The sequence below is a fragment of the Coregonus lavaretus genome (assembly GCF_964263955.1).
Source record: "Coregonus lavaretus genome assembly, chromosome: 34".
Classification (NCBI taxonomy): domain Eukaryota; kingdom Metazoa; phylum Chordata; class Actinopteri; order Salmoniformes; family Salmonidae; genus Coregonus; species Coregonus lavaretus.
In genome coordinates, this window is record NC_140021.1 from 10,147,976 (window position 1) to 10,175,894 (window position 27,919).

Here is a 27,919-nt window from a genome sequence, read left to right on the forward strand (position 1 = left end):
TAGGGAAATATTAACCCAAACCAACATGGTAGCTTACCGCATGAACAGTCTTTGTGGCAAACAAAGAATGATGAAGTGCGCTGTTGAATGAATGTGCATCAAGTGGTGCTGCTAATGCAGCAGGGTCGCGAGACTTCGCACTGCCACAATAACTTCAATACGTTTTTTATCAGGTTGTTTTTAAGAATCAAAAAATTTGCTTCGCAACTCTAACAATATTAACAAATTGACATTATTTAACTTTCAAAACTAAATTAAATGTACTAATTACTTTGTTTCCAAATAACAAATCAGTAAAAAGCGTCTGCATTTCACACATTCCCCAGAAGATGTCAGCATTTCGATTTGTATCACGTCGTCTGCTGTGTTGTTTGGACTAAACCATCACGTTAATGGGTGTTTTTGAGCTGTTGGTGAATAAAAGCATGAGTTTATCTGTTAAAGGCCATGCATTTCTGGCTTAATTTGATAGTTTCCTATGTAGCTATCATCATTAACTTAACAAAAATAATACGGTCACCTTATATTTTGATTTTAAAATGTGTATGTCCTCCTTTACCACAGCATGGTACAGACCAGTGTCATGGCTCCCTGAACAAGTAGATGAGCAAGAGATACCGTTTTTTGATGATGTTATTATTAGCTAGCTAGAGGTTTTTGAAATATTAAGCGTTTGATAACACTCTAGTTTTCTCTCTAGTTTTTTTCTCTAGTATTACTTTATATTTTAGAGAGGTATTGAAACTAGTTTGTCAAAATGGCAGGGAGTAGCATGGCACAGAAAACATGGGAGCTACAAAACAGTATGCAGGAAGTTCAGAGCATAGATGAAATCTATAAATATGACAAAAAACAACAACAAGAAATCCTTGCTGCGAAGCCATGGACAAAGGAGTAAGTATATATTTATAGATTGTCAGTTGCTTTTCTTTGCAACTGCTTGCTAGTTCTTTGTTGGACTGAGTTAACGTAGCTTGACCAGCTAGCTGCTAGCTAAATTAGCTAGCTAGCTAGTTAGCATGTCAACAATGAGAATTCTCCCTACATTGCAAGCTAGCTAGCTAGTTAGCTGGTAGTGCTAGCTAGCTGAACTGGCAGTAACAAATGCATGTCATTGTTCCCTATGCATAATTCACATTACTATGATTGCTGTCCCGTAGTCATCAATACTTTAAGTACTGCAAGATCTCTGCTCTGGCGCTGCTGAAGATGGTGATGCACGCCAGATCCGGGGGCAACCTGGAGGTGATGGGGCTGATGCTGGGGAAAGTGGACGGGGAGACCATGAACATCATGGACAGCTTTGCCTTACCCGTGGAGGGCACAGAGACCCGGGTCAACGCCCAGGCTGCGGCTTATGAATACATGGCTGCCTACATTGAGAATGCCAAACAGGTAATATGACTGACTCCTGGAAGGGAGGGACATGTTTTTCGTCCTCAATGTTGCAGAAAAGGATTGATCAAAACATCTGATATTTTAGGGAGAACTGTGTCCATTGTTTTATCACAGTGGTAACATATTGGACACTATGTTGGAACTATCTCTTCATTGACTTGATGCTGATGCCTTGCCATTTGTGAACTGTCAGGTTGGTCGGCTGGAGAACGCCATTGGCTGGTACCACAGTCACCCAGGTTACGGCTGCTGGTTGTCAGGTATCGATGTCAGCACTCAGATGCTCAACCAGCAGTTTCAAGAGCCCTTCGTGGCAGTGGTGGTGAGTACAGTAAAAGCTCAACCTCCTGCCCCAACCTCAGCCCATAGTTCAATAGCTCAATACCCGCAAAATACAAAATGTTCGAATTTCCATTTGCCTTTTAATAGACTGTTTCCTAAATACAGTACTTTGGTTTTCTTTTTGCGGGTACAAGGTCATGCATGAGTAACTGAGAGGGGTGCAATCAGGTTTAGGCATCCCTTTAGTGGTTGTTGATGTATGGTAGTAGTTCACCAAGAGGCACGGGCAAATATTAGGCTTTTGTAACAGTAGATGCTATTTGCACTTGATTGGAACCGCAGGGCTGCAGTGCCAAGGGCATAGGGTAATTAAGTGTGTACTTTGACTACACTGGCAGCAGTGGTTAAGAAAAAAACGTCACTCCTGGTGGCCAGCTTGGGGTGATCTCTAGAGACTGTCTGACCTCGGAATGCATTTTCCTGTTCTACTGTATCTCGTTCCCTCCCAGATCGACCCCACTCGCACCATATCTGCAGGGAAAGTAAATCTTGGCGCCTTCAGAACATACCCCAAAGTAAGGAGTAAAATGTGTTTCTCGCAATTATTTCAGTCTTTAGCTCTATTACATGTAACATTAGACAAGTTGGGGAAAAAATAAAATAACTCATAAATACCTAATATATCATTTATTATACAGTATTTATTATCCATACAACATGGAACATTTATTTTTAAGATTTTCTTGTATCTACTGTATAAGAAATAATATTATGATTAATTGTCAATCTTGTGTTAAATGTCTCCATTTGAAAAATGTGTTATTAGTGGCTAATTCCTTAATGGATAGCTGAGTGTCTCTATCAGATTGGGAAAATATTTTAAGACTATTTTAAGATTTCCTCTCTGTAAATATAAATGTATCAATGAGTCTAAAAATTGTCTGCGTTGTTTTCAGGGTTACAAACCTCCTGATGAAGGACCCTCTGAGTATCAGACCATTCCCTTGAACAAGATCGAAGACTTCGGTGTGCACTGCAAACAGTGAGTCCTGTTGAACATTTAAACTGGCAGAATGTTTAGGCACACAAATAATCTTAAGCATCATCTTGCAAATTTTCTAGGTAAACATGACAAGTTACTTCAAATAAAAAAAAATGTGTTAGGGTTGATGTGGCCTATAGCACAAGTTCAAGTCCTTATGATGTAATAATGCCTTAGTAACACTGTGGTAAATAAAAGGTAATATTTTCTTCATTTAAGTTACATTGTGTAATTATTCACTAAGTGCCGTGGGGTTTTGTTTGTTTAGGTATTATGCCCTGGAGGTGACTTATTTCAAGTCTTCCCTCGACCGAAAATTACTGGAGCTCCTCTGGAATAAATACTGGGTCAACACTCTGAGCTCTTCAAGTCTTCTGACGGTAAGTGTTTGGAATATAACTCTTAATCAAGCAATGTTCAATTTGTAGAACACAACAATTAGATATATAACAATTCAATACGGAATCAAGGAGCAGCTGAAGTAGAGGTGCAGATCTTGCATATGAATACAAATCCCTCTGTTTATTTAGATTGTTATTAATAGCCATTTTATATGGCCAGTTGGGGGGATTATTTGTTTTATTATTTTTTGAAGTCCATTGTACAGATTTACAAACATGGGTTAATTAATATGACTGAGGCCACCATGTTAACCTGCAAACAAAGAATCCATGCTTTGGAGATGTGATGATACAGATGTCGCTGTCGTTCACTGTGGATCATCTCCCTCGTCGCCAATACATTCTAGAGATTGAAAGCCCCAGTGAATTCCCATTGTGGATGCCGCCGCTCTGGCTAAACAGTCTAAAGGCAGCGGACTATCCAAACAGTGGACTCTGGGCATTCTGGATGAAGATGGATTGACTAGTTGTCAGGAATCGGCTGCTCCATTGGCGAAGGGCTTTGTCAGTCACTACACTGTTACCACAGTCTGGGCCCCTGTCATTGTCTCCTAATTGCCTGCTCCATGGAAAACACGGCCTCACCTTAGGCAAACCTTTTCACCGAACCCTTTTCACGGCGACTTGGCAAGCCATTTAAGCCTTTATCAAGTTCAGCATACTTGTATTGAATGTCTCAGTAGTGGTGAAGAAAATAGGTGATGGTGAAATTGTGCATGAACATTCTCCCTGGTTAAGGTGTGTGTTTAGATAGCCCACACACGGACCGGTATATAGGCTACTGCTTCCACATGCTTTGATTAACTTAATCGTATGTGTTCGTCTGATCATGGTACATGACAATATAACATATAGGTACATAATCCAATGTGTGTGTCCTTGTGTCCCCAGAATTCAGAATACACCACAGGCCAGGTGTTTGACCTGTCTGAGAAGCTGGAGCAGTCGGAGGCTCAGCTGGGAAGAGGAAGCTTCATGCTGGGCCTGGACACACACGACAGGAAGTCTGAGGACAAACTGGCCAAAGCTACACGAGACAGGTAAGGCAACACAATATAGATCATGTTTATTTGGGCTTACTTATTGATTTGGCATTCAGGCCCAGACCTCGGGCTATTTAGTGATTGATTCATAGCATGACACTCTAATATTGTCATGGTAAATCGTTTTTTGACATAGAACCATACATCACCGTATGTTTTGTTTAGGCGGAGGTATTGACTGACTGGATACTTTTAAGTTATACAATATCTGTATTATTACAATATGTTTTGTAACTATTTTGATCACACATTATTTGTGTGTAGATGTGATAGGAATGATTAGTTACTTTTTTAGCTGATGGCATGTCCTACCTACCTATTCAATGTCTGCTTATTTATACAATAGTTGGGATTTCTTGAGTTTCTCCCGTGAATGCAACACCTATCTGTTAATTCATCTGACCTGTACGTAACTTTACTTTTTTCCCCTGGCTATTCAAGCTGCAAGACAACCATTGAGGCAATCCATGGTCTGATGTCTCAAGTCATCAAGGATAAACTCTTCAATCAAATCAACACGTCTGCCAACTAAGCCCGAAACAGCCCAAGTGAAGTTCACCCCTCGTGTGTGTATTACTGTGTATGTTTAGCATTTAGATTATTGTTAGCAGAATGATCTGTCACTTATTATCTGAGGAAAGTTTCTTAGTTTAATTTCTTTAGTGTGAATGATTGATCTCAACTTATGTGTGTGCGTAAATAAATAGTGGTGTTACAGTGTATCTACATTCAAGTTTTCTTTCCTTGACTTCATTTAAGTATTCCTGAGGTTGGTGAACCATATTGTTTTAACTGAATTGCTTCCAGCTTTAGTTAATGTAGTTTTTCTTCTTTTTGAATGCTTGCAGACATTTGAAAGGTATGCTCCTTTGGGTTCAACATGACACAGCACTGTGCCATTTTCATGTCCCATGGCTGTTTGGCATTGGCTGTAGTAGAGTACAACCTAACACTTCAACAAAGACCATGGTTACATATTTCTCCATAACAAAAACTACAACCAGTCAGCCAGTCATTTCAACTCTGGCCAGTCATAGCATTACATAATGGAACAACAAACTCAAGCCGCTGCATCGGCTCGAATGTAAACACTGGCTGGCATGGTCGAGACGTCTCCGCGGAGCGGCTCTCGGTGCAGGTTGTCTCTCAATGGTACACAGTCCTTCAGGGTCGCAGAGTCGTCAAGCTGCGCCACAGCAATGATGCAGCACAGAAACAGGAGGCATGCACACTGGAGTCTATTCACACAACCCGTCTGCTCTTCATCAAAGCAGACACTGTCTGCCTTTCCTTACACAGCAGCCCTGGCACATTTTCATGTAATAATACATTTTTTTCTTGTGGTATTGTAATGGTGGAATGTATGTTTTTGATGCAGCATTGCAGAGGCAGGGAACCATATTTGGGGCACATTGAATGGGTTGGCATTCTGTCATGTACATGGGCTTTGGCACCAATTCTTGTAATGATTTTTTACATTATTATAATTGGTGAAGTGTGTATCCTAATGTGGTGTTTTAGAAAGAGGAAACTTATTGAATTATGTTTAATGCAATTTGTGAATTTTGGAATTAACAAGAGTGAACAATTGGCTTTCCCCTCACATGGTCCATTGAATGCACTGTAGCTAGTGGTTTTGCCAAACCTTTAAGTGCATTACAGTACTGTTACGGTAAGAGCTAAATACTGTTATGGCTAGATGCTCAACGAGTATATGGAATGTGCTTTCTTAGTAATGGTTTTACCTAATGCAAGGTTTGTAAAATGATCATTTAAATATAAGACCAGTGTTCCGTATTGGACATTGGCCTGCATGTAAATCTTATGATCAGCACCAGATGAACATTTATATTCTTCACTAACAGTGGAAACTAGTAAATGTGAATTCCAATGAAAGCCAACCGACAGCCAAGCATTCAATACTATTACAATGTAAGTTACTGAATTAACATTTATTTTCATTAAGCGTACTATTATCCAAATCGTCCATGAAACAGTAGAATTCAGTGAATTCATTGAAAATGAATTGGAATAATAAACAGGGGTGATGTAATACTGATTTTAAAAAAGAACTGAAGTTCTGAGAACAGAGGATTGATAAGGCTTATGATTAAGCTATTTATTACTGGGCCCTTATAGGCCCTGTTTACTTTGGATCTCAGAACACGATCAACAAGCATGGTGTAGTGAAGGGGGTTGGAACTCACTCGTTGCCCTAGAGGGGAGCTATGTTGGGGGGGAAAGAAGGGCCCATAGCACTACATTTCCTCCTTGCCAAGTGCTCTGCATGCATAAGTGGAGGCAAGTCATTCAGTCGCAGGAAGCCCGGGACCTGACATTATATAACAATGCACGGGTCACTGCTGAGACTCACCGAGCCAATCGCATTGTGACCCCGGCCTGCTTGGTACATTATACACATCATTCCTGGGAGCAATGTGATCTTGGCTGGAGAGAAGGGGAGAAGTGGGACAGCATTCAGCCCAGAAAGTTGGAGAAACTGATAAACATGGTGTCGGGTTACCTCATGTACAAGTCTGCAGGCAATAGAGGCCTGACCTCAGGGGTAGCTGCAGGATCTTTACTAAATTCACTCTGTTTTACTGTTTATGTGTGTCTGTCTGTTTGTCTGTTTGACATATTCCACACTCTTTGTTCTTAATTTAACCTTTGACCTCATATAATCCTGGATCATGGACATAAAATGTTTTACATTTCACCACTGAAAAGGCAAAACAGTTTTTATTTCAGAGGTCTACAATACCACACAAGTAGCTGATCATTAGAAATGTACATAAAAGACCACATGATTTATGGTGTTTGAATGGAATCGTTTTCTGACAATTTCTGAAGAAAGGAAAAGTGCTGAAAGGAATTCTGGCTTTCTCTATATTTATCCAAGATTTTTTAATTTACTCAGCCAGAAAAGTCTGGCCCAAAATATGTTTTTCATGAGGATGTGACAAGGTAATAAAGAGTGAAATGCAATCCAATTCACAAATGTTTTGGATGCAAATATAACAATTTGGAAGATCTTGATACAAATGGCAAAAACTGTGATAGACTCAAACTGTCATTTATTCCGAGGTGATTTTACATACATTTACACAACTAAGTTTGATTGTGATCAATTAAATTATTGATATGTATGAATTCATGTATAAATTCATTACGTTGACTTATGGTTCGCAGAGAAATGAACAATCTAAAGGAAATGTTTTGTTTTCTTACCTGCATGCTGACTGCAGCAATAATGTAATGCACTGCAAAGCCAATTAATTTCTGCCAAAGCCATGTAATTCATCTACCACTTCCTTTGTGAATTCCAATGTTTGTTCTAGATCCAGTTACGTTTGGGTCCATATTTAACTGAAATGTACTATAAGAAAAAGGAAATTAATTTATGTCCTCAAGTTTTGGGGCACAGTCATTTTTTTTCACATTAATAACAACCTGTGTTTTGGTCATTTTTCACAAAACTGTCAGAATCGGAAAAAAAATGTTTTTGTAGTTAAATATAACAGAGCGTTGACAATAATTAAATGCGTGTATACAGGCAACCATTGTAAGTAATTAGTAATGAGCAGAATAGCAATCTATCTTTCTGACTGCAACTGCACATGGTGCACAATTTGATTGACACTTGTGTAAACCATTGACACAAGGTGTAAACAGCTCATGCTCGAAAAACTCAACTAAATCCATGGTTGTTAATTAGCATACTAGTAAGCAATCTGCTACTATTCCAGGATAATAGAGAAAGGAAAGTAACAGTATGCTGCATAAAATATATTTTTATTGCAAAGGCAAGGATGTAGATTAGCTACGCAGTCCTCTTTGCACGCTCGTCTGTGTTGTTCCCATGGCAACCATTCCCAACAAGGATATCCACACACAAGGGTAAACTTTCTCCTCATCTCATCCCGCATCTTTAGCATTAGTCTCTTTTATCATCAAATTACAAGGACACGTGCATATACTACAGTGGTAGGTAGATTTATATGTACTTTGAAAGCCTGTTTTTTGCTGGCTATTGGTGACAGCTTTGTTGAAAGGCTAAAGTTAGTTGCATTGCTAGTTTGATGTTTGTGCCTACCGTTAGCTACAGTAGTAGTAACAGTTAGCTAGTTAGCTAACGTTAGTTGCTACAGAAAATTAATGAATGTGGCTTTGTGTTTATCCTGTAAGTTAACTGCTGCTTGTGTCAGTTGTTTTGAACATGATTAACTGCTGTCCGTCCAGTCCCGAGGGCTTCACTGACCTTGCAGCTGCCGAGTGGAGATCTCATCTCAATCGATCAGAGGCACTCTTCCATGTCAACTCAGCCTCATGCCCTGAGATCAAGTTTATGAAAGACCTGCTGTCACACTCAGCTCTGTGTGCGTGTGTGTACCGCTGGAACTGAGGAAGATGTGGAACAGGAATAAAGCCTTGTTCAGATGGCCTGCTTGGGGAATAGATGGCCTGCTTGGGGAATAGATGGCCTGCTTGGGGAATAGATGGCCTGCTTGGGGAACAGATGGCCTGCTTGGGGAACAGATGGTGTGCTTGGGGAACAGATGGCCTGCTTGGGGAATAGATGGCCTGCTTGGGGAACAGATGGCCTGCTTGGGGAATAGATGGCTTGCTTGGGGAATAGATGGCCTGCTTGGGGAATAGATGGCCTGCTTGAGGAATAGATGGTCTGCTTGGGGAATAGATGCCCTGCTTGGGGAATAGATGGCCTGCTTGGGGAATAGATGGCCTGCTTGGGGAATAGATGGACCTAATTTCCACAAATCTAGTGGTCATCCCACCTTTGCCCCTCTAATCCGTAATGTCTGGTGTAAAGCTAGTTGGGAGAATAAGAATGACCTGCTAATGCTTTTAGCAGCAGTTACCGGTGCTGACTTTGACAAATGCTATCAGCTTCCTTTTACACACATTCAGTTTCATTTAGGCATAGCAATATTCCACTTTACTTCAATGAGCACCTAAAATCACAAATATTTCATTGGGGAAATATATATTTTTGAATAGGACAGACATTTTCTGTGGCATAACTCCAATGATATGTTTTTTCCTTCTGACTCATCTCTTTACAGATAGTTCATGTGTTTCCCTTGTTCAGATGTTTCTAGTGGTTGTTCTGTAAACGCTTGGCTGAAGCTGAAAAGGATCCACTCTGAAGCAGGGTCTGTGACGAGCCATCATGGTCCGCCTCACCATAGATCTGATTGCCAAATCCAGCAACCATTTCAAAAACAAGAGAAGCTACTCCCTCCCAAAGTACCTCAAGAAACTCACTCACCTGAACTTCTCCAACAAGAACATAGAGGATATTGTAAGTACGAGATCACAAGACATACTACAGTTACCCAAATTAATATAGGCTAGCTATGTTCTGTTTCTGTGCTTCTCTCTTTTAGCTTCTAATGGTAAAGATATCTTCTTTGTTTGTTGCAGGATGATCTCTCCATGTGCAGAAACCTCACAGTCCTCTACCTGTACGACAATCAGATCAGCCAGATCTGCAACCTGGGCTTTGCCTCCAACCTCACTCACCTGTACATGCAGAACAACAACATCACTCACATAGATAACCTCTCCAGCCTGCAGAAGCTCTCCAAACTGTGAGTAGGAGCTTGTCCAGTTTAAATGGATACTTTAGGATTTTGGCATTGAAGACTGTAATCTACTTCCCCGGAGATAGATGAACTCAATGATACCATTTTTATGTCTCTGCGTGCAGTTTGAAGGAAGTTGCTAACTAGCGTTAGTGCAATTTCTAACTAGTGTTAGCACAATGACTGGAAGTCTATGGCAACAGCTAGCATGCTAGCTGTTCCTGTAGACTTCCAGTTACTGTGCTAACGCTACTTAGCATTGGCTCGTGAAAATAACTCTAACTTCCTTCATACTGGACAAAGAGATAAAATCCACGAGTTCATCTATCTCTGGGGAAGTAGATAAAGGGCTTCATTGTCAAAATCCCAAAGTATCCCTTTAAATGTATGATGTCTGTGGTAAAGCTTTGGAGATCCATTAAACTGTCTATGACTGTCTGTATGCATGTGTCCATGTTTCTCCATTCGTCCGTGTTTTTGTCTTGGCGTGCATGCGTGTGTATCTCTTACGTTTGTGTGTGTGTGTGTGTGTGTCTCTCTCTGTGCCATATCAGGTACCTGGGGGGAAACAGCATCACAGTGGTGGAGGGGTTAGAGAAGCTGGGGGATCTGAAGGAGCTCCACCTGGAGGGCCAGAGACTGCCCAGTGGAGAGAAGCTGCTCTTTGACCCCAGGACTCTCCTCTCCCTCGCTGTAAGACACACTAAAGCTTACCGTATGCTTCCCAGTCTAAACATTTTGCACATATATTATGAATACATTTTGTGATGTTTTTGTTCATTTTGGTGTTCAGCAGCATTTGGCAGTTTTTTTTCCGGCTGTTCGAGCACACAACATTTTTTCTTGAGGCAAGCCGAAGTTCGGTAGCCGAAGTCTACGCCCCTTCGTCGGTGATTGGGCAACAGTAGGGATTCTTCAATGACATGTTTGTTGTCATTCAACGAGAGATTACTAGTTTTCATGCACACTTTTTCACTTGACAAATACTGCACCGAACATCTTAGATGAAAATTTGCGCGACTAAGAACTCATCGCCAAAAACGTCAAAATGAATGACAGATTCATTGATTTATCTTAGATTAATAATGACTATTTTGAGGAAGTGTAACTGTATGTTGTTGAAAAAACGAAGGAAGGGAAGCGCTGCTAAGGTACACAATAGTAGATTTTGGTAGACAGAAGGTGCTCTTTGGTAAAAGGGGTAACTGTATGTTGTTACTAGGCTATCTTTAGAGGGACAAAAAGTAATATTGGCACTTTTTTCTTGTTTTTCAAGCAAATGTTTTTTTAAGGGAGTATGCGAGGCACAGACGTTCGCTTCGCCTAGCCGAGTTCTGCTAGGAGCAAACCCAACCTAGTATGCGGACGCCTTAACACACCAACCACATCACCAACCACATCCTATAGTAAAGGAGATTGTTTCAGCTCATTTCACACCACAATTGACAACTGAAATGCTAGTTATGCACCAAGATTCCACCATCAATCTCCCGTGGCTCTGTATCGGTAACGTCATCATTTCCACCCTCTTGAGCAATAAGACCATATATGTTCACGACCTGCATTATGTGCTTGTCTGGCAAAGGTCTCTCAGATTTCCATAAGGCCAATGGTCCCTGTAAAAAGCGGTATTGTGCTGGGTTTGATGATGTCAAAGAGAGCTCTGTGGCACTTTCTGGTCTCACAGATCAACCAGGGCTGTTTACTCCTCAGGCCCTGGGTAAACAAACTGCAAATCTCACATTCTTGTTTATTTTGATAATTAAAGAAATTGCAGTGCAAATGTAAGAGCGCCAGCTTTTTATCAATGGCTCTAGTTAAAGGAACTGAAACTAAGACCAATATCACATTTCAACAGCAGTATTTAATAGAACCATTATAGAACCAAAGCAATCTGTTGAACCATTTTACAGACGTAATCAAGGGACATTAAGATATACTGGTTGTAAATATTATTCAAGTCGTTTTTCAAATGTTTCACTTATCTTTGCAGGAATCTCTAGGTGTCTTGAATATCAATAAGAACAACCTAGATGATGTCAGAGATCTTGCCATTCTAAAGAAACTCACACATTTCTTTGCTGCAGACAACCAGCTACAGGACATGCAGGTATGAGCTCCTACGTTTCCTCATGAAAGCACTGCTACTGATGGAGTTAGCTAATACCAGTCACCACTTACTCTACTCTTAACCTATGTGACAAAAGTGTAAACTGTGAGCGTATCGTGCGATCGAAAAAGAACCCACACCACATCACAGAAACGGTGTGTGCCGCAGTGTATTCAAATCAACACGCTGACTATAAGCAGATCAGGGTAACATGAACAGTGATGTGTGAAATGATATGGAGAGCAGGGTGCTAAAGAACCAAATCCTGCAAATCCCGCCAGAGGTTCACAGTCTCTGCGACTCGCACAGGGTCAGAATTATTCAACAAATCAGCAGCCTAGTCCCCCAGGACCGCCTTCGCTGACAGCTTTAAACAAGCGCAAGTTTCTCTCCTTCCTTAGGAGGATGATTTTTTCTCTTTCTCTGTGAGTACAGCATTTGATACCTCCTCCCCAGCAGCACCACTGAACTTGATGGGAGATTCATTTGAAGCAGAGATATGGTTTCTGCTCGCTGTGTTGACCTTGAAAAACGACCTGCTGTGTGTTCCTGTGACTCCACTTCTGAGGAAAATACTTTTTTTCTCTCTCTTTATGGATCTGAAAGGCTAGATGGTTGAATTCTTTTAAAAAGGATGTCTCTTCATCCACGCTATAATGTGACTTTGGGACACAGCATTGAAAGCACACCGTTAGCATGGGTAACATTGGCACTCAACACAATGCCATTCCACTGAGCAGAGCAGCCCTCTGCAGGTAATGGTACATGAATCAGAGGGAGCTCTCATATTCTCATATTTAGTGGATATCTCCTTTAATTTATACAACCCCTCTGCCATTATTGATCCTGCAAAGACAGCACCATGAAGGATCAATCCCGCCTTCAACCCAGTGGGGGCAGAATCCAGAGGAAGCATTATAGATTTTAAAAATATATTATGACAGGCAGTCAGCCAGGGTGACAAATGGGCTGGTATCTACCGAGGCCGTTCACACGGCACGGGGCAGAGAGGACCAGAGAGGATGGACATAACTGGCCCATCATTAAGTCCAGTGAGGAACCAGGGCCCAGCAGCTTAGCCCCGCGCAGTGCTCATCCAGCCCGGGTCTCGGAGCCCCCGCAGGGGATGCAATTTGGCGCTGAGCTGCTCCTCGCCGAGGCCCTTGTGAGTGACGGCCCTGACACGATCATTTATCAAAGCCTGGGAGTGTGCTGCGCCGAAGGGGTCCCCTCTGAACTGATTGCAGTGCAGGCTGGAAAAGTGGAAGCGCTTTGGCCGAGACAGGAAAGCAATGAACAATCAGAGCGCGTCCAGAGAGTATACATATTTCCAGGCTTGGATTAATGTGCCTTTAGATAAACATACACTGCAGGACAGGCAACACGCTGGAAGAGCCCGTGGAAGGCGCCCGCAGGGAAAACTTGTTAGTCACACAACACCATTGTTTAATTGTTGTTGTTGTTTTAAACAGCTGATGTGTTGTTTACACCTTTTCCCTTGGATTTTGCTCTTGGCAGTGCTACCTTTGAATTATGTGTTGTTGTTTTTTTAGCTTATAGTATGATTTTCCCACCGGAGAGTGGTTTGTTGATTACATTAATTATATGACATCCTATACATTGTTGAAAGTACAGTCCGTAGACGCATTATAAATTGATACTATAGAGTGCTCCATTTTCACTTCCTCAAAGGTTAAAGTGCCATTTTGTTTCCCACACTTTGTCTTGTAAATACTGTACAGAGCCTCTGCAATATAGTGTCCGACACCTTTACATTTGGAAGTACAGTATGTTCAGCATAAGTATCTCCGTATTTTTCTTGTATTCTATTTAGGATTTAGAGTTGGTGTTCAGCCAATGGCCTCAGCTGCATCGAATGGATTTGAGTGGGAATCCTGTGTGCCACAAACCCAAGTACAGAGATAGGCTGATAACTGTGTGCAAAAGACTGAGTGAGAAAATTGTTTTGTACCCCTACCTAATGATCATAGGAATTGTATTATGCATTTTACATTATATGATGTTTCAATAACTAATGCCTTTGACCTAATTCTCTACAATTACAGAAAATATTTCAGCTCTATAACACACAGGATTTAATTTAATTGTAGACTATGATAATATTGTTTTTGTAGACGAACTTGATGGGAAGGAAATTAATGAGTTGTCCAGGCAGTTCCTGATTAACTGGAAAGCGTCGAAAGACGCCAAGAAAAAACTGAAGGATGAAAGAATTATGACCGGCCAGATCACCTATCCCTTTACTGGTAAGATAATGTACTGTTATATCTTTTTACATCATTCTGCTAGAGAAATATACAAATATCAAATAAATATTTTAAAAGAGACACTCACTTTGCACTTATGAAACATGCATATCCCATGTTACAGCCTCACACACTTTGCTCCAAGGTCAACCACGCTCTCCCTACTTTGGTCCTGCTGTGTGTATGTCCGAAGTATCGTTAGAACTGTGACATCGTGTATGTATGACTCGCTTTGTATGACTCGCTTTGTTTGTGTTGCAGCAGACTTCCACATGGGCCCCCATCCTTCATCCAACTATAACTACGCCACCGTCCTGGGAAAGAGGAATCCTCCGGAGTGTGGGAGACCCAGCAGGAAGGTCCGCTCAGAACACTCACAACTGGACAGTGCAGCAATGAGGTGCCGTAACAATCTATAGTCCTATCACCCATATGAAACATTCATTCCACGCACTTTTAGAAAAAAATACTTGCTGGACGTTGCATATTTATTAAAAGGGGAAAAAGTACAGTAGGTGGAATTGGGGGAAAAGTGGTCAGTGCAGCAGGAAAGGTTTTCAGATCAAGATATCGTCAGTGCCTGTCACCAGTACAATCAATACCAAAAAAATGTATTTGGTAATGTATTGTTACAGACAGTCTTAATACATCAATATGGGACACAGAATTGTGGAAACATTCAGTGTTTTTAGACTTTTCGATATGACAGATTTAGAATACAGTGGCTCTTCCCACCCATGTCTGATAATTGATTAATTTATTCTTTAATTCAGACAAAAATTTGAGGCAAATGTATATTGTATCTCAGTTTGAATAAGAAATGTGTATTTAGTTGGAATAAGTGATTTTAACATCAACACGTTTCACTTAACTGCTTGTTTCCTTCCATTTTGATATACATGCTTGACGATTGGCCTGCTATTTGTCAAATGCTCTTCTTTCTTTTCATGCAAATAAACAGTTTCCTTCCCTGCTGTCGGCCTGGTGTTGACCATCAGTACAATATGAACAGTTCATACAGGGCTTTCTCTTTAATAGCCAATATACATACACTACCATTCAAAAGTTTGGGGTCACTTAGAAATTGACTTGTTTTCGAAAGAAAATCATTTTTTTGTCCATTAAAATAACATCAAATTGATCAGAAACATTGTTAATGTTGTAAATGGCTATTGTAGCTGGAAACTGCTGATTTTTTATGGAATATCTACATAGGCGTACAGAGGCCCATTATCAGCAACCATCAGTCCTGTGTTCCAATGGCACATTGTGTTTGCTAATCTAAGTTTATCATTTTAAAAGGCTAATTGATCATTAGAAAACCCTTTTTTTTCCCACGGGGGCCAGTATGAAAAATGTATGCACTCACTAATTGGAAGTCGCTCTGGATAAGAGCGTTTGCTAAATTACTAAACTGTCAACTGTAAACTTTTGCAATTATGTTAGCACAGCTGAAAACTGTTGTGCTGATTAAAGAAGCAATAAAACTGGCCTCCTTGAGACTAGTTGAGTATCTGGAGCATCAGCAATTGTGGGTTTGATTACAGGATCAAAATGGCCAGAAACAAAGAACTTGCAAAGAAAAAGCCATATCTCAGACTGGCCAATAAAAATAAAAGATTAAGATGGGCAGTCTGAGATATGTCTTTTTCTTTGCAACTCTGCCTAGAAGGTCAGCATCCCGGAGTCGCCTCTTCACTGTTGACGTTGAGACTGGTGTTTTGTGGGTACTATTTAATGAAGCTGCCAGTTGAAGACCTGTGAGGTGCCTGTTTCTCAAACTAGACACTAATGTATTTGTCCTCTTGCTCAGTTGTGCACCGGGGCCTCCCACTCCTCTTTCTATTCTGGTTAGAGACCGTTTGCGCTGTTCTGTGAAGGGAGTAGTACACAGCGTTGTACGAGATCTTCAGTTTCTTGGCAATTTCTTGCATGGAATAGCCTTCATTTCTCAGAACAAGAATAGACTGATGAGTTTCAGAAGAAAGTTATTTGTTTCTGGCCATTTTGAGCCTGTAATCGAACCCACAATTGCTGATGCTCCAGATACTCAATTAGTCTCAAGAAGGCCCGTTTTATTGCTTCTTTAATCAGCACAACAGTTTTCAGCTGTGCTAACATAATTGCAAAAAGGTTTTCTAATGATCAATTACCCTTCTAAAATGATAAACTTGGATTAGCAAACACAACGTGCCATTGGAACACAGGACTGATGGTTGCTGATAATGGGCTGTACGCCTATGTACTGTAGATATTCCATTAAAAATCAGCCGTTTCCAGCTACAATAGCCATTTACAACATTAACGATGTCTACACTGTATGTCTGATCAATTTGATGTTATTTTAATGGACAATAAAATTGCTTTTCTTTCGAAAACAAGTAAATTTCTAAGTGACCCCAAACTTTTGAATGGTAGTGTAAATTGCTTTATACTTTTTCATACCACATCCCACTCAAATATGAAATATATATATATATAAGAGGCTGATGATCACTTACTGGTCAGCTCTCTCTCTGTTCTCCCAGGCCACGGAATGTGAAGATCCCAGTGAGTGCGGGGCTGCTTAGTGATGTGGCCGACTCTGCTAAAGTCTGCGGCCTGTGAGACGGACATGCCAGCTCTGCTAACACACACTCTGATGACGCTCTCATTGCAGAGCCACTAACACACACATACATACACTCTGGTGACCCTCTCACCACTGACCCTTACCTTACACATAACACATATTCAGTGCTTGACTTGGGCAGGAGCTCACTGGAGCTGAGTACCAGCATCTAAAATGTTTTACTGCTTGAGCTCCTGCACCTCTTATAGAATATTAACTAGAAAGTATTGTGGAACTCCTGCAACTAAATATAAACAGTACCGGCACCCAAAATGGGTACCGGCACCTATTCCAGTCCAAGTCAAGCACTGCACATAACCTACCACTGCTGTGACCACACATCAGGAGCGGACCTGAAGCCTGACACGCTCAATACGAAAGAGTCTACACTATGGTCTGTCACTGTCAGGGACTGATGGACTGCAGTAGAGGCACTTTATGGTCATAATATATGTACTTAACTACCTGCACTCTTTGGAGTCTTGTTAAAATGTTATGACAGAACAATAGCTGCCCTATAAAAGCAATGTCGGATATTATATCAATGTTTTTTTTTTTTACTTTGCCTGTTTGATGTTTGTTTTGTGTACCTGAGTGGACTTGATAGGAATTTTAAGATACCTGGATTTTAGAGTGTACGATCTGATGTGTTTATTTATGAAAACCCCTGAATGCCAAAGAATGGTGTTTGGGTGTGTCCATGCTGGGAAGTCTCCATTTCACAAATGGCTTTATTGGATTTTACAAATATCATTTTCACCAATTTGGGAAGTTATATCCCAGAACTCTATGTCAAATAAGTCCACACCATAAATCCAATCTGAGTTTGTGTTTTATACAAATGAAATTACAGTATAACCACTATCTGTGTCCTTGATAGTCTAGTTTGTCATTTTTTCCTGCTGTATTAATGACATGTTTTGTGGGACACCAACCGTGCATTATGATGTCAGATATGCACTTAATTGCGCACCATTGTCAGAAAATATTATTGTATAATAAATGGTGAACGTTTTAATTGGAACAGGAGCCTTCTTTTTTTTTTAAACAAAATAGTAATTCCAGAGCATCATATAATTTGACAAAAAAGCTTGATAGCCTAATGTCACTCCTTGCAGTCACTCCCTCATAATGTGGAAATAATACTCGATGAGAGAGGAGTAAAATTGCTTTGGTTGTCGTATTATCCCCTGTCTAAATTCCCTCCGAGCGTCTGGATGGGTTTTTAAAGGCATGTAGGAGTATAACCCCTGAAAGATGTGCGGTAATTAGGGAACGAAGCTTACTTAACCCTCTTTGCTTTGCCTCATAATTAGTGGCCCGGAGCAATACTGTTACTCCATCCTTACAAAAACAATTTTTATCAAGAACAGTCTGAGGATATGCATGTTATGAATAATTCCATTCATTAATTTGCCGACATCTCCGTTTTCGAACCCTGGAAATCAGAGTGATTAATTTATGAGTCTCGCAAGTATTTCCTCATACATGCCTGTTGATTGCACTGTTTAGATTTTATTTATTAGCTGTTTATTGGAAATTAGACTATTTTGTGACCTGCAACTCAAGGCACCCTGGCAATTAGGCAATTTTGCATATCACCTTACCCCTAGTCATCTTGTCATCATGGTCTGTTGCAACCATTGGGGTCTGCAACAAGTATTAGCACCAAAATATTAGGGACTGTTTATTTGGGCAGGTACCTGATATAGCCCTCTTGTAGCCTTGTGGAAAGTAATGACAGAGAGAGCACTTGGGTAGGAAGGCAGGTAGGCTAAGGCATATAATCAGTTCACGACCCATATCATGTTAATAACACAGATGTCCCCTCTTTATTGATGTGACCAAATGCTATGACAAAAATACATGGTTTGCTCAGTTATGGTTTTGGAAGAAGTACCGTCCCCCAAAAGTTTGCTAGAAAAAAAATACAGCCTCTGGCGTTGAAAAGAGGTCTCTCCCCTTCGACAGAAACAAGTTGCGCAAGGGAAAAGAGCAGTAAGTTTCTCCCACTGCCAGGGAGTCTTAAGGGCTTGTGATTAATTACTCTGGAGTGAAAAAGTTGTCAGCTCTTTGTGTATGCAATAAAGTATGCAATAAATTAGAGGCTCCTGAGACGTATACGCATACACTCAGGTGAGCGCTCAGTACGTGGACATACCCACTGCGCACCTTCTTCCACGACCGCGCCTCTTTATAAAGATTATCTGGACTTGGAGCGGCACGACTACTTTTCTCCATCTCGTATTGGAGCAGCAGTGGAGTCTGTGGTGCTCTATAGATTCTCTTCGCATTGCCTTGATGTCGTTACTCAAGACGAAGCTTTTGGGGAAATTTGAAGGTAAGCTCTCCATATTTTCATAGACGACATGGCTTGGAATAACTTCAAAGTAATATTATTTTGTTTCAAAGGTTGTTTGAATTTCTTGATAACAACATCATCATCAAGCATATTAAGTTACGCTGTGAAAGTAGGCCAATGATGGAACATGCACAATAATTGGTAACGATTTACATTAGTTTGCGTCACACCAAATAATGATGAAATTGCCACAGATACAGTAATAGTGCTATTTATGATATTATTCACATTCTTATGTCAAATTGAACTTGGGAAAGCAGCCTTCTAAGGTTAAGGTTAGTACACGTTGGCCTCGATATGATAATTTTTCTGTTTTATTGCAATAATGAAGGAACAATTGAATGCGATTATACAAATTCATCACAATAATTTTGTAATGTTGTTATGCCATGTTGATAGTGAAAATGTAGCCTAATGAATGCTTTATATGTGTAATGTAAATTGACCAATAGGCCTAATTGGATACAGAATTCGTTTCAATACACATTTTCCATTCATCTTTTTCAAAACACATTAATTTTCAATGGAATGTTTAGCCATACACAAGTTCAAAGTGCACACACATTTCAAGGCAAGGATGAGGATTTAATATGCCTTTATTTATTTTCAGCAACTGACGTGGCCTGTTACAAATCTAATGCATTTACGCACACTAATCTACTGGTTAATAGACCTACATGAACGTTTACTTTTTCTGTAGGCTAATCTAAGGTTTATTCAAAAAAATTAAATAGAGATAACTTGTTTTCTTTCAATCTTGGTGTTTTCAGTTTGTTTAAGAATTAGACAACTGAAAATGTACATTAATCAAGAAGACATATGTTACCCGTCAGGTTTATAAGTGCTTCCTATGGTTGGAAGACAGACCATCCGCATGGATAGTGGAAATGGCCCAGTGACAGTTATGGATGAGAGTCCCACATCCAGCCCCAGCTCTAGTCCTGACATGCTGACCACCGACAGTCGGCGTCCGGAGGCCCTGCAGCGCTCCAGGGTGGTCCAGGCCGGTGGGCTCGGTGGCAGAGGACGGCCGGCAGCATCCAATGCAGCGCGGGAGAGGAGTCGAGTTCAGACCCTGAGAAGCGCGTTCCTGGAGCTACAGCGGACTCTGCCGTCGGTGCCACCGGACACCAAACTGTCCAAGCTGGACGTGTTGATTTTGGCCACCACGTACATTGCCCACCTGACTCAGACCTTGCAAGAGGAGGGGATGGATGAGGGAGATAGCACTAGAAAAACAGAGGCCTTACACTCGCTGAAAGGGGACGGTTACCTGCACCCTGTGAAAGTAAGTACACCCGTACAATACATTTAGACTTTTAATTGATTTCGAAATGACATTTGAAACTAACCTGACAAAGTGTTTGTGTGTGTGATAATTGTGTTGTGGTGCGATAATGTAAAAATAGTAGGCTAATAATAACAACAATAATAGTAATAATTTACATTAAATTAACATTAAAATCGAGCATATGAAATAACTCTGGCCTAAGGCCTAAGTGATGATACCCTAATCATGAAAATGAAATTGTCAATCATGCAGGCATAAAATGCATTTATTCATTTTATATCACACAGATCTTTAACACGAATAGGATTCATCATATGCTTAATTAATAATACAATTATATAGGGAGGAATTGTTATTATTGGTTATTGAAAGCATCAATTTGCACCATAAATTGTGTTCAATTAAATATTTAAAATAATATCTTACATAATTTCTCTATTCTATTTTCAGGTGCATTGAAATTAGTTAACTGCACTCCCTAAAGGATTTGTTCTTTCTTTTTTTTATCTCAACAGAAGTGGCCGATGCGATCCAGGTTATACGTCGGCGCCAGCGGTCAGTTTCTGAACAATTCAAAACAGACAGAAAATCGAGGTGCATCATCGTCGACCTCACAGACATAAATCCATCCATTGCATAATTGACTTCTCATTCAGACGACCAGTAATTATGAAGACTTTCTACTAAATCCACCCATGAGGACTTTTGAAATGAATAGCAGACCATGGTTCGTCATCTGACATTATACATTTTATTTATCAAACAATTGAAGTATCTGCTTTTGACGTTTCATATCATATAAAGGACAGTCAACTCTTTCAATGGTAGGAACACATTGTAAATTAATATATTATGTGATTATGTATATAACATTTGAGAAAGCCTAAAAAAAGCCTAGTGTTTCTCTGTTGTTATTTTGGCCATGCTCTGCTCTGTTTTCTGCAGTTCTGTACTTGTTGGAGGTATTACCGTGTACACTTTTTGAAAAATTTAAATTCCATGTGTTGGGTAATGAGCTTTCAGGCTTGACTTGTTGGCTATGCACTTTCAGTTAAAACATTTGCACTAAATGCATGTGTGAATAACTTAACATCTGTCATGTGAAGTGGTCTGTCAGAATCTCAACAATGGTAAGAGCCTCTTCATCTCCTCTTCTTTCTTACGCGAATGGTTGTAAATGTGTTTTTGTTGGTAATGGCTTGAGAAATAAAAAGAAGAAGTAGGTTGTAAATACGTTTACTGAGATGTATTAGTTCTACGTAAATAAACATGTTCTCTCATTGAAGACAAGCTTTATCTTTTAACAATCAAGAGGGATTCCATTTTATTATTTGCCTAAAAAGGAATTATGAGTTGACATTCTTTGGAAATATGATTTTTTTTGGCATGCATATGCTGACTCAAATAAATATATTACACTGAACAAAAATATAAACGCAACATGTAAAGTGTTGGTCCCATGTTTCATGAGCTGAATTTTAAAAATCCCAGAAATTTTCCATACACACAAAAAGCTTATTTCTCGCAAGTTTTGTGCACAAATTTGTTTACATCCCTGTTAGTGAGCATTTCTCCTTTGCAAAGATAATCCATCCACCTGACGTGTGGCATATCAAGAAGCTGATTAAACAGCATGATCATTACACAGGTACACCTTGTGCTGGGGACAATAAAAGGCCACTTTAAAATGTGCAGTTTTGTCACACAACACAATGCCACAGATGTCTCAAGTTTTGAGGGAGCTTGCAATTGGCATGCTGACTGCAGGAATGTCCACCAGAGCTGTTGCCAGATAATTGAATGTCAATTTCTCTACCATAAGCTGCCTCCAACGTATTTCTGTCTGTAATAAAGCCCTTTTGTGTGGAAAAACGAATTCTGATTGGCTGGGCATGGCTCCCCAGTAGGTGGGCGTGGCTGCCAAGTGGGTGGGCCTATGCCCTCCCAAGGCCCATCTATGGCTGCACCCCTGCCTAGTCATGTGAAATCCATAGATTATGGCCTAATGAGTTTATTTCAATTGACTTTGAAATTGTTGCTTGTTGCGTTTATATTTTTGTTCAGTGTAGTTAAATATACTTGACATAATAGTCTGTCATAGAAGGCTTCTTGATAATCATGCTTTGCTGGATTGTATTAGGCCTGTTATGTATTTTACACAAATGCACAATTCTGCAACCAAAACACACTCCTCCTTAAAAAAAATGTAATGACCATAGTTATGCAAGGCACATACATGGCATGTATATTTATAGGCCCTAAGCCTATTCATAATACAACATAATATTAGTGTGTTTAATAGTGTGACTTTAGGCCACTTTTGAGATCGAATTGACAGAGATCAACTTAGAAAGTACACTTTTATGTCTTCAGACACCGTTACACTGCTGAAATGTGCAAATTGGAGACTTAGCCTAATAATTCAAAAGAAAAACTAAGAAAAACTAGGTGTCTCTCATGATGAAACTGTGTGTAGTCAGAGAGACAGAGGCTCAACGATAGGTTTTACTCTACCTAAATCTGTTCACGAAGTAAGGCATTTCTGTGTGGAGGTCAATGAGTGTCAAATTTAGTCAACAAAACATTTAATTGGTAATTTGCTACGTGATAATTATTTGATGAACAGAAGTTTGGTAATGGTGAATGCACGGATATAAGTCGATGCAGGTATTGGAGTTTTGTCTGTTGTCTTAGAGATAGATTGAGGACTCATCATGGATATAACCAGTTTTAGCATGGACATTGTCATTGAGGGCTTCCCTCATTTTAAAGTAGTCAACTGGGTGGGGATTGCTATGAGTTGGGAGTAATCAGCCAATGAAGAAGAAGAAAATTGACTACTTTAAAATGGATATAGCGTAAATGGCGCTGCCCATGCTGTCACAGACGTTATAATGGCACAGATACAAAGATGAGTCCTCTCCTTCTCCTGTTGATCACACGCATATCTGCCCTTTCATTGGCCTCCTCTCGCCTGCCTTCCATCTTTGAGGACATTTATTGCAATTGTTAGACTGGTCACTTCACTATCTTGTCACTATAATAGACAATCATCCTTGGGACGTCCCTACCGTAACCCTAACTTTAACTCCTACCCATACCCTAAGCTTAACCCTTACCTAACCCTAAACCCGTTCAACTTCAATGGGGAAACGTCAGAGACGGGACGTCCCAAGGATCCGTGCCTGTGTGATGAGTTCAAACTGCGCATGTCAATAAAGACAAAGAGGAAGTCCTTTTTTCTCTCTCTCTCTCTTTGGAAGAAGAACGGAGGAGGACGCATGGAGCCTGCATGCGCTCTCACCAAGATTACTTATATGAGAAATTACTTGTTGAATTCCCCGTTTATTCAACAGGTAGGTGGCTAATAACATTTGCTAGTTGGCTTTATTCAAGAATAATGCAAATCGGTGTTTTAGATAGCTAGTGTTTGAAGTTCGTTTTTTAAACTTATTTTTATACGCTGGCTAAGAGCCCTGTTAGCTAGCTAGCTAGAACTTCAATGCAATGTTACCGGCGTAGAGAATCAGGTTTTTCCAGCCCTAAAAATTGATTCGAAATAACTGTTTTATGTTAAGCATACACTTGTATTTCTGATGGTTTGTAGCGGCTAGCTAAGCAAACAGTTTACATGTTTCTGCCTGGCTCACGGTGCTCGAGGGCCACGAACCCATGGCGTACCACTAACCACGTGCGCATTGACCGACTGGTAATGTATGAATATTGTCTGTCGAAGGGGTGTAACTCGTTATTGTACTTTTATTAAGAATCATCATCTAGTACTCATAGCTAGGTATTTAACCACTGATCTTCCCACGTTTATGCTTAAAATTGGTGCAGACGGCTAACGTTAATGTCGGTGCATGTGGGCTGGTGGTAGTCAAATAATTATTTATGGCTAATTTACCGAAGTTAACGTTTTACAGTTTTGGATCCTATTCGGTCATGTGAATAGACTGGCACCGTAACGTCACATGGTCAAAGAAAGTAATGACTCGACAAACGATGTAGGCTATTTGGGCTTAAACGTCCACACAGTATTGTAATAAGTCATACTGGCAGCCGCTTGGCCCAGATCGGATGATAAATGGTCCCTTTGGCATTTCGGCACCAATAGTTTAGTAACGTTACTGTCCACAGACTCTGACCAGGGCTAACGGGTTAGAAGGCCGCGGTGGTCTGGGAATTGTCTTCGCATTGACTTGATTGGGGAATAGCGACTATGGCTCTCTCCAAAGGAGTAAAGGTCTTGGTAAAAGTCGTGACCCTGCTGTTGAACCTTCCTAGCAGAGGCTGTAGTGTGCTTGCACTGGGCTGGGTTCCCAAGCTGTTACATGTGCCCCCTGACCCGAAGTTCATCACTCATTGAGGTCTGAGTGCATTGACAATTCCTTCAGTACAGTTTATCCATGCAATATGAAAATCAATAGCTCCACCGTCCTAAAGGGCAATTACTTAGGAGTACTATTTTTGGATGACTTTTTGATGGTGCAGAAGGTCACCTATGTTGCACTTAATGATAATAATATAATATGCCATTTAGCAGATGCTTTTATCCAAAGCGACTTACAGTCATGTGTGCATACATTTATTACGTATGGGTGGTCCCGGGGATCGAACCCACTACTCTGGCGTTACAAGCGCCATGCACTACCAATTGAGCTACAGAGGACCACAATCCAATGTGGTCATGTTTTGTTGCTCTGACCAGATTGGGGTGCTGCTGAGACCATGACTATCTGAATCTCAGAACTAACTGAACCTTGAATTAGGCAAACCCAACAGCTGTGTAAGCTGATTTATGATGAATTCTGTGTAAATGTGTTTTTTTTCTCTCTCTCTTGTAGTTGGATGGTGATTAACGGTTCCAGACATGCAGACAGCCTTATTTGTTGCACTCAGGTGTGTTGTCCAATCTTGACCCAAGGTTTTTAAAAGGCTGAGAATGTGCAATGCTTCAGGTCTGAGTTGTGATGAGTTATCATTTTTGCCGTTTACCCATCTGACTAAATTGGGGTGCTGAGATTGTGACTAACTGAACCACCAGTATAATCACACACCATACCACAACTGTATTCTTGATGCAAAGTTCATTTTCAGTTTCCCCCCCCCCTCACAGGTTCTGTGTCTTTCAGGGATAGATGGTGCTGGATGCATGGTGCTGGATGCATGGTGCTGGATGCATAGCTGTTGTACCGAGGTGCGTCCATTCCTAACTATAAGCTGTGCTCTGCTAGTCGGTTGTTTTGCTGGTATTGTGATGACTTCACACTTTTGCCGTTTACCCATCTGACTAAATTGGGGTGTTGAGACTGTGACTAACTGAACCACCAGCATTATTCTAAGTAAAGAATACAATTTCCAACCCACAATATCTCAATTGGAGACCAAAGATCATCAGGATAATAATTTGTTTTTCTCCCACAGATTTGATGGGCTGGCAGGGTACTGAAGACCATCTAGTCTTCGGTGAGTTAGGCCTACATCAGGGGTAGGTAACTATACTCCGCTGCGGGCCTATTTGTCGGAGCCAATGATCTGGGGCAGGAACAGCATTATACTTTTGTGTACTGCAAATTAACAATTAAGCCCAAAAAGATTGTATTTGAAAATAACAATTTCATACCTTGACTACATTGAGACATGATCACATGTATTTTATTTGTGGCGATACTCAGAACAGACTTTCTAAATTAAATGTATTTGTAGCTGAATTCCTGGTGATTGACTACCTCAGCCCATCTTTGGGGTGCTGCCTGTTGCAGACCCTTGGACTACACCTTTTCTCCACTGGCATTAACCAGCCAGTATAAAACTAGCCCAATTTGAGTTGGTTGTTTGAAATCTGTAATCCATTTTCACTTTGGCTAATGTTGATACTGGAGTTGTGATGAGTTATCATTTATGCCGTTTACCCATCAGACTATATTGGGGTGCTGAGAATGTGACTAACTGAACTACCAGTGTATTCTGACATATAATTTACATTACATCTATCAAATGATATTAATTTGAACACGTGTGTTCTTTCCTAGATTTGGCTAGCATGTGGACTGAAGAAGTAAATCTTGCCCTTTGGTGAGTGTTTCTTCCTGAGGACCAAACCTGATGTGTACGTCTTTGATAGGCGAAAGTGCATGCAACTGGAGTTGTGATGAGTTCTACATTTTGCCGTTTACCCATCAGACTAAATTGGGGTGCTGAGACTGACGAACTGAACTACCAGTATAATCTCTTGCATATTTTGCCTAACTATAATCAAATGATATGCTAATAGACTCTCTTCGATCCTAGATTGGATTGATGGTCCAATACGTGGAGTATGAAGATCTACATCTCGACCCTTTGGTGAGTTTGTCTCTGAGGGCTAAAAGTAGCCAATAAATTGTTTTCCTTGGGTCTGTTCTGCTACTGGAGTTGTGATGACTTCACACTTTTGCCGTTTACCCATCTGACTAAATTGGGGTGTTGAGACTGTGACTAACTGAACCACCAGCGTTATCCTTGATCATTTAATAGCTAAACCTGCAATCCCTGACTGAAAATAAGGTTTACCGAGACTTGTTTTGTCATTTCATCATGTAGGTTTGTGGGCCCTGCAGTAGTCTTATGGTGAGTTCCTTCCTGGTTTGTGAGGTGTCAACTTAGAACTGTTCAGTCATTTTACTGGAATTGTGATGCCTTTCCTGACACATTTCTGCTGATTTACCTTGCTGAAAAGCCATTAATCTGAATTACCAGCACTATAAATAAACTATAGTAGAATGTTAGTAATTTTAGGTTGCCAGCTAATATCTCATTAGTCTTAATCATTACAGTTGACGATCAATTAAGAAACTGGTCATTTACTGTTGGTGCATTTGACTGATTTCTTCTATTAATTGACCAATCCCCAAGGTTTGGAAGGCAGCTCATGTACTCCTTCATAAAGGTGACCTGTGAGACCTAAATAACCTTTGCCCTTTTTCAAAACTTTCTTGCCTGGCAAAAAACAAGTCTCAATGGGACCCTGTGTAAATAAATTCACTTTTAAAAAATGATTTTTATTCTGCCCATGATATGTTATTAAATAAACTATTTTATAGTACATTCATCTCGTTATTTTTCTTTTGGCTTCATTTAAATATTTATCAAATGAAAACCTTACATAATCATGAACTATTTGTACTGTTTAAGGACTAACTCCCATTTTACCATTACATTCTATTGTAAGCCATTTGTTTCCCAGAATAAACTCTTTTCTTAGCACTGAACCATACATGCCTATAATGGAAGTTAACCTGATCCTACTCCTCAGTGATATAGCTGGCTGCCATGGGTGTGTACTGATGGAGCAGCTCCTGGGTCAGTTCTCTCCTGTGGAGAGCCTCCAGGTCACAGGGAAACGCTGCGCTGAAGCAGTACCCAGACCAACTATCAAGATCTCTAGACGACACGGACTATAACTACAGCAAATACTTTTTGATGGCTGTAGCTGTTAGTAGAGAGGGCCCCTGTATAAATTAT

The 27,919-nt window shown here is 40.4% G+C and overlaps 3 protein-coding genes and 1 long non-coding RNA gene across 12 annotated transcripts; all 4 read left to right on the forward strand.

Annotated features, from left to right (window-relative positions):
* The first annotated feature begins 557 nt into the window (after positions 1–557).
* Positions 558–4,894, forward strand: LOC311109082 (COP9 signalosome complex subunit 5). Its single transcript, XM_084151887.1, has 8 exons — positions 558–894; positions 1,161–1,395; positions 1,592–1,720; positions 2,190–2,255; positions 2,637–2,722; positions 2,991–3,102; positions 4,015–4,163; positions 4,608–4,894. Exons 1-8 carry the CDS (start codon positions 758–760, stop codon positions 4,696–4,698), a joined length of 1,005 nt encoding a protein of 334 aa, XP_084008013.1. The 5' UTR covers positions 558–757; the 3' UTR covers positions 4,699–4,894.
* A 4,463-nt stretch (positions 4,895–9,357) lies between these two features.
* Positions 9,358–16,756, forward strand: LOC311109093 (protein phosphatase 1 regulatory subunit 42-like; the record flags this gene model as incomplete). Its single annotated transcript, XM_084151897.1, has 8 exons — positions 9,358–9,489; positions 9,612–9,778; positions 10,327–10,465; positions 11,766–11,882; positions 13,717–13,834; positions 14,018–14,149; positions 14,411–14,549; positions 16,678–16,756. The coding sequence occupies 8 exons, from the start codon at positions 9,358–9,360 to the stop codon at positions 16,754–16,756; spliced, it is 1,023 nt and encodes a 340-aa protein (XP_084008023.1).
* Positions 16,757–19,972: 3,216 nt separating this feature from the next.
* On the forward strand, positions 19,973–21,036 carry LOC311108966 (transcription factor 24-like; the record flags this gene model as incomplete). The annotated part of the gene is made up of 2 exons (XM_084151747.1): positions 19,973–20,410; positions 20,929–21,036. The coding sequence occupies 2 exons, from the start codon at positions 19,973–19,975 to the stop codon at positions 21,034–21,036; spliced, it is 546 nt and encodes a 181-aa protein (XP_084007873.1).
* A 2,645-nt stretch (positions 21,037–23,681) lies between these two features.
* Positions 23,682–27,459, forward strand: LOC311109153. 9 transcript variants are annotated; one of them, XR_014610581.1, is made up of 6 exons: positions 23,682–23,769; positions 25,261–25,315; positions 25,533–25,613; positions 25,841–25,904; positions 26,449–26,491; positions 26,708–27,459. It is a non-coding gene; the product is annotated as an uncharacterized lncRNA (long non-coding RNA). The 9 variants fall into 9 exon arrangements; XR_014610582.1 differs by having other exon boundaries at positions 25,549–25,613; XR_014610583.1 differs by having other exon boundaries at positions 23,683–23,769; positions 24,021–25,315.
* The last annotated feature ends 460 nt before the right edge of the window (positions 27,460–27,919 follow it).

What these genes read in the sequence shown, in the direction of transcription:
- LOC311109082 (XM_084151887.1), top strand. Translation starts at nt 758, where the DNA reads ATGGCAGGGAGTAGCATGGCACAGAAAACATGGGAGCTACAAAACAGT. An exon ending in GCTCTTCAAGTCTTCTGACG is followed by an intron (nt 3,103 to 4,014) that starts GTAAGTGTTTGG and finishes TTGTGTCCCCAG; the next exon opens with AATTCAGAATACACCACAGG. An exon ending in GCCAAAGCTACACGAGACAG is followed by an intron (nt 4,164 to 4,607) that starts GTAAGGCAACAC and finishes TGGCTATTCAAG; the next exon opens with CTGCAAGACAACCATTGAGG.